This window comes from Papaver somniferum, unplaced genomic scaffold (assembly GCF_003573695.1).
Source record: "Papaver somniferum cultivar HN1 unplaced genomic scaffold, ASM357369v1 unplaced-scaffold_10, whole genome shotgun sequence".
Classification (NCBI taxonomy): domain Eukaryota; kingdom Viridiplantae; phylum Streptophyta; class Magnoliopsida; order Ranunculales; family Papaveraceae; genus Papaver; species Papaver somniferum.
The window spans coordinates 20,441,594-20,448,579 of NW_020618825.1; the positions used below are offsets into that span (position 1 = coordinate 20,441,594).

At 38.2% G+C, this 6,986-nt stretch overlaps 1 protein-coding gene and 1 long non-coding RNA gene across 2 annotated transcripts; one reads left to right on the top strand and one right to left on the bottom strand.

Annotated features, from left to right (window-relative positions):
* Positions 1–395: 395 nt before the first annotated feature.
* Positions 396–1,171, top strand: LOC113326075. Its single transcript, XR_003348275.1, has 3 exons — positions 396–667; positions 756–830; positions 942–1,171. It is a non-coding gene; the product is annotated as an uncharacterized LOC113326075 (long non-coding RNA).
* A 4,328-nt stretch (positions 1,172–5,499) lies between these two features.
* On the bottom strand, positions 5,500–6,102 carry LOC113326527 (zinc finger protein KNUCKLES-like). The gene has a single exon (XM_026574239.1). It carries the CDS (start codon positions 6,100–6,102, stop codon positions 5,500–5,502), a length of 603 nt encoding a protein of 200 aa, XP_026430024.1.
* Positions 6,103–6,986: the final 884 nt, after the last annotated feature.

Genomic DNA, 6,986 nt, shown 5'->3' on the forward strand with positions numbered 1-6,986 from the left:
CCAGTCAAGAGACGACTAAGCCGATAATGACTCGATTAGTGAACATATATTTTAATTAATAGAAATTAATCTAACAACGATCTAGTTACGAAATTAGTATCACTGGATCGATCTCGAAAGTTATGCAAAATAGACTACTCGAACGTGTCATTCAGATACCGGATGAAGAAGATATCATCGGATAAGTATGAAGGGAAAAATATTCAGTTAAAATTTAAATTAATAAAAAATGATTAATTGATTACTAGTCATTCATATCTAGTCAGCACGTGAACTTGGTGAACCCATGGGTTGGTTAACGTGTACACGTTAACCACTTTTATTCGCAAGTTCCTTCCTTAACTTCGGTCAACAAAAATCTCGCCCATAAATTTTTATTTTCCAAATCTCAACTGCTGAAAGGGGAAGTTATTTGCTGTAAGGCCTGCAACTTTCTTAATTCAGTTATTTTTTCCTATTAAAAAAAATACTTCATATTTTCTTGAGATAAAATTTGTGTTGACAGAGTAGTCTAAAATCTCTAACGCATTAACTTCTTCTATATTTCCTTCTTCTGAGCCCCCGGCATGTAATCAAAATCAGCCGCCTTCATCACCACCATATCTTGTTTATCCCGTCGTATTGATTCGGGTTAAAAACACATCACATAGATCGAAGCCATTTGAAGGTAGTCGTTTTGTTTGATTTTTTCGTTACGCTAGTCTTCTTAATTGTTCTCAACTTTTGGTTTTTTTTCTTCTCTTGGATCGAATCAGGAAACAAGTAATGGGATGAAATATTAGAATACTTGGATGTCTTAAAAATTGAAGATATAATCTATGTGAAAATAGGTACTGCTTCTATTTGTTACTTAGATCCGTGAAATTTTTTATTGATTTATATACACGGGCCTTTGATTTTTTCATGTTTGTAGGTGAAATTCATGCAATTCCTTTTTACAGGTAATAATCCTCCTTAAAGAAACAGACAAATATATTTGAGTCTCATTTTCCAAAAGTCAATTTCAACTCAAAGGAACCGATTGATGATCAAGGGCTGCAATGACTAGTATGAGGATTGGAATCAAATTTTGGTTGAGAAGAGCTAATACGCTTCATTGATTAAATAAATCACTTTACATCTAAAATGTTTTAATATTTGGTTCAACAACATTTGGAGATCTAATATTCTTTGTACAAGTTGATTAGTTAAATTTAATCATTGGTTAATTCTGATGTTCTTTGTACAAGTTTATTGTTGATTTGTAATCATTAGTTAAATTGTTAAAATAATTTGTTGAATATGAGTATGATCATTTTCTCGTTCGTGTTCAACTTGTTCAATGGCTTGATTTGCATAATTTTAATTTACTTCCACAAAGAAAAAAATTGCTGTGAAAAAAACATATTGTAAATAATTTATTAATAATCAACAAAATAAAATCATTTTATTAATAAAATGAAATAACAGTTTTTGTGACACGCAAACTATATTTGTGATAGAAAATGTTGCTACAAAAGTTTCTAAGCATAAGTGACGCTTTTGGCGTCGGACAGATTATTTGCAACACCTGTTTTTGTAACGCATTGACCGACAATCGGAAAACGTCACAAGAATATATTTGTGACGCAAAATCGAACATTTGTGACACTATTTTTCATTATTAAAACCATGATTTGTTGTAGTGAAGAAGAAGATGATGTAGATGTTGAATTGAGGTTAGGGTTTCTGGAATTAGTGTTCTTGTAGAACTGATGATGATTATGTGACGTTTTGGGATGAAGAATCGAGGGGTTGTTTTTTATTTGATCGCAGCTGCTGCAGTGCAACTTTGCTCGTCGCTGATGTAGTTCAGCTGATCGAATAAACTGCAGTCCACATATATTCGCAGTTCCTGCAGTCCAGCTGATCGCAGCTGTTGCAGTGAAATGTTGCTCGTCGCTATTTCAGTTCAGCTGATTGAAGCTACTGCAGTCTAGCTATGTTCGCAGCTCCTGCAGTCCAGCTGATCGCAGCTTCTGCGGTGCAACTTTGCTCGTCGCTGTTGCAGTTCAGTTGATCCAAGCTACTGCGGTCCAGCTCTGTTCGCAGCTCCCGCAGTATGGATGATTGCAGCTACTGCAGAGAAGCTCAGTTCTTCGCTGCTGTATTTCAGATGATCAAAGCTACAGCAGTCCATCTATGTTTGCTTCTCCTGCAGTCCATCTGATCGCAGCTACTGCAATGAAACTTTGCTCTTCGCTGCTGCAGTTCAGATGATCGAAGATGCTGCAGTCCAGCTTTGTTCGCAGCTGCTGCAGTCCAGCTGATCGCAGCTTCTGCAGACCAGCTTTGCTCAAATTTGTTGCAACCCAGTTTTGGTCATTACTGCAGAGGACAGTTTTTTGTGAACGTCGCAGTCTAGTTTACCGCAATCATTGCAACCCAGTTCCGCAATAACTATAGCGATCTAGTCTACATCAATGCTGCTATCCTGATTCATATAACTATTGACGACATAGAAAGATCGATATCATATCCAGTAGCACAACCAAGATCATTGGAGGTCCAACAACACACAAAGTCTTTTACAATTCCCACTATTGAGGAATCTCACCAATGACCGTCGCCTTTTCGTTTACAATTAACGCATCTCAGCATGTTGTTGACAGCAGTTTAGTGCCAACAGCTACCACTACCAGTTCGGTCGACAATTGCTATCAATCTGCAAATTCAAGTCTCGCTTACAACAACAACCAACACAGATTCCAGCTGAGTGACTTCAAATATAGATCATCTTTTCCAACGACTTTTACCAGTCTAGTTCTACGCAACTGCCTCAGTTCAGTTTTACATCAACAGCTACAACTCACTTTCAACACTACTTCGCTCAAGTATCACGTTTCCGTTGCAGTCCAGTTTAGCCTTCAGTCCAGTTTTTGCATACGACAACGGTTCATACTCAACTGTTGCTCGCCGATCTTCCAGTCACGATAGCCTCACTTGGGGGCGTCTTGATTATGATTTCCGCAAACAACAAGGGAAGGTAGCCAATCACCTCAGCAGCGATAACCCACACTTGGGGGCGAGTTTTGTCATTGAACAAGGAAAAGGAAATTTTCTTAACCCCAAAAAAGTTGGAGGTTAATAGGGGGAGATGTTTGTACCATGAGTAAAAATGCCACATAATGGGCCAAATTGCTACTTAAATCAATTTTTGGCCCTCATCCAAGCCTGCCACCAGCCTACCGACTGAAGTAGCTACCAGCTAATCCAGTGATCCATGAAGTCAATGCCCGGTCAATGCTCAAAGTCAACCAACGGCCAACTGTCGAAGTTAAGTTGCAAGTCGCGCCTCTAGCCAATTTCCAATCATGTTGCCAGCGATGCTTCCAACCAGTTGCGGCCATGCCCGGGCATGTACCACCGTCCATCTCCCCCGGGCATGTCCCCCGGCCATCTTCCCCGGGCATGTTGCCCAGCCTTGAGCACAGGAGAATTCCTCCATCCAGATTGACAGCAGTGCAGCCATCTAGTTTCCATCTAGATCGCCAGCAGTTCTGCCAACTAGTTTCCAGCCTTGCTGCTAGTCGTGCTGTCAGGAAGTCTCCATCCATGTCGCCAGCCATCTAGTCTCCAACCATGTCTCTAGTCAAGCCTGTCTGCCGGCGGGTCATACCATTCAAATCTTGACAGTCGCAGTCAAACAACATAAAGAAGGCATGCAAAATTAATACAGGGAGGCATGCAGGGAAGTTTCATGCGGAATTGATTCCAGGAGGCATGCATGGCAGTTTCATGCGGAATTGATTCCAGGAGGCACAAAATTAATTCCAAACATGCAGGGAAAGTTAATGCCATTTAAGTTTATCTTGAAATTAGATGTTCAACTGTATAAATAGGGACGCACTGATTGAGGAAAAGGGAGGAGTGGGGGAGAAAAAATCCATTGTAATTATGATATAAATAAAACATCACTCCCTAAGGGGATTCGTCCGTGGATGTAGGCAAAACTTGGCGAACCACGTAAAATTTGTGTCTCTCATCTTTATGCTTGTTTCATGTTTTTAACCCTGTTCTCCTCATCATCACCAAAATCATCGTGTTTAGTGCCTGGAAATATTTCTGGGTACAAACAATTAGCAACTAGAAAATGGAGAAGACCTCTACCATAGTAGCAACCAGAAAATGTAGAAGACCTCTACCATTACTATGTGGTATTCCAGTTTAAGCATAAGGAGGCCAAAGATCTTGTGCGTATACACTGGGTTGAGAGCTTGTATATCATAATAACCATAAATAACGATGAGTAGGATGTTCACATTGTTTAAGAAAACCTCCAAAACTAATAGCTGTGAGGATGTTTATATAGAAAACCTCCAAAACTAATAGCTCTGAGGATGTTTATATAGCTACCAGACACATCATCTTCCCTAATTGCCCTTCATGTTCCCACTAAAAATGTTTTTTTCTTAAATCATCAAAAATTCATGTGGCTTTATATTTAGGACCTTTTCAATGTATCATTGGAGATGCTATTACCAGGGTGAGTATGTTATTTTAATTAGCTGAGTTAAATAGACTAGGAAAATGGTGAACGATTCCCTTAAAATCGGCCAGGTTGAACTACAATTTGAGCCGATCATTTTCTTGTGGATTAATTAGATGGATAGAGTGGATCAAAGTATTATTTCTTACGGAATTTTATCCCCGTATTTGGGTCAGTTCTTTAATAGCTGTTCATCAAATTTTGAAATACTTAAAATAAAAAAAAATCAAATTTTGAATCTAGATAAAGTATATTTTATTTTTTTAAAGAATATAGGATATTATGAAAAGTAAAAATTACTTACAAAGCATGGCCAAAGAGGACCGGAACGGTGAAGTAGAAAAACAGAGATTACACAACCTAACAGTTGTTTCCCATTGAAGCAGAAAAATCCTCGAAGATTTGTTTTTAATTAGAGCACCACAAGTATATCAACTGAATCACTGCAGCAATCATCTCAGAGACTGCCTTACTTCTTCCACTATGAACTCCAACGTTCCTTTCCTTCCACATTTCCCATACGACTGCAAGCAAGGGAAGTATATATTCCAGACAAGTGACAGAAAATGGAATGAACAAGTGACAGACATTGTCCTCCTCCCCATTACACAGCAATCAAGAAGTTGAATGAAGAGATCACACCTCTCTTCTGGATCGTTGCTTTTGTGGATGAGAAATTGCATTACCATAAAAATACTGACAACAGCCGAGGACAGAAAACAAACTAAACATCATGTGGACACATAGCATTAAAATAAACTAAAAGAAATTCGGACCAGAAACGAGTAGAGGACAACAGCCCCTTATGTGTTACCAGAAAGTGCATGCCCGTAAAGTATCCTAGTATATATATGATCGGTGACGCATTTTAACTGTTATAACTTCAATCTGTAGAACACCTGGGATTTGACGCTTTGAAACTACAGGAGCCAACAACTATATCTAACTGAAACAGGTGATTTTTCACGATGTTGCATATGTCATGCAGGTTATCAAAGACTAAGATTCAAATCAAGTGGATGATCATCGGGTGCTGCTGATTGACCATGAACTAGTTGGCTGGGATATTGATGGTGATCATCAACATGATAACTTCTTGGCCATATCATATTACTATGATATGTTGTTGGGTGCTGATTTTCCGGCTGAGTAATCACACTCGAGGCTTCCATATCGAAAAAATGGTCAACGGCACTGGTTCCTTCTAATATGTTAGGGTTTTGCATGACCATCGAGTGAGTGCTGACATCAAATGTTGCCGGATTTGTATAAATGTAGGGTAATTTCATCGTCATAGGACTCATTAACCCATGGGACTGGTACCTTCTAGCTACTCCTCTTTCTCTCTTGTGAGCATTTTGATGACCACCCAAAGCTTGTGAGCTATGGAATTTCCTCAAGCAGTAGTTGCATGTATAGATCTTGTGGAATGTGGGTTTTGTTTGACGGTACTCTTTGGATTCACTGCTAGTAGATGTTCTACCAAGGCTTAACTCTAACCATTCTTTCTTTTTATTGTCGATCGAGCCATTATTGTCTTGGTTGTTCACTTGAATTTCTCTTGTTGGATACCTTTCTTGTTGTTGGGAGATCATTTTGAGCCCTACTGTGTATTCTCTATAAATTCAGATAAGGTGAGACTTAAGATGAGGATGAAACTCAAGTGAGTAGATCGAACCTAGGGAATAAATAACAAGGGAGAGTGGTGGTGGGGTTGAATGGCTCCGGATCTTATGTACCCGAAAAATCACCCGTCTCCCTGTGCCAGCCTATCAGAGTGCCTTACTACTATGGCGAAAGAGTTATGTCTGTGGGCTCAGCTAATTTGTAATGCGTATGAGGTTGATGTGCTCGGGGGTATATCTCATGTCAAAGTGAAGAAATTTATCAAAAAAAACAAAAAAAGAGCTCGGGGGTATATCTCATGGTTTGGGCTGGAGCCCCGTCTTAGCCAATACATACCGGTAGAATATTGATATAAATTCTGTAATGTCCTAGGATGATGCAAGTGGCGACATGAGTTGGAAGAGGGAGTTTTTTTTTTTCGTTCTTTTCCTGATTACTTGGGCTTATAGGTTATAGATCTCATTTTAAGTTTAAACTTTGATATAATCTTTGGACTTTAATCCAACTTTTTTTTGAAAAAATATTTTTATAATATAAATCTAATCAAGATCAAACACAAAAAAGAAGAAACTAAAACACAAAAAAGAAATATTTTTATAAAGTATTTTTGTTTTTCTTGTAACATTAAAATGCAACATAGATTCAATAACTATCCAGGTCGAATCAGGATTAAACACAAAAAAAAAAAAACAAAAAAAAATAAGGAATTCCAATAAGGTCAAAGAAGGAATTCCAATTGTCATTTGAAGGCAAATTTTGGCCAAGTAGCCTAATATGCATTCTTTTGGGTGGAAGAAGTGACTTTAAAAATTTAGATCACAAAACATTAAACCATTCATTTCTTACATATTTT

Excerpts from the sequence above, each read along its gene's own strand:
- LOC113326527 (XM_026574239.1), bottom strand. The coding sequence starts at position 6,102 with ATGATCTCCCAACAACAAGAAAGGTATCCAACAAGAGAAATTCAAGTG.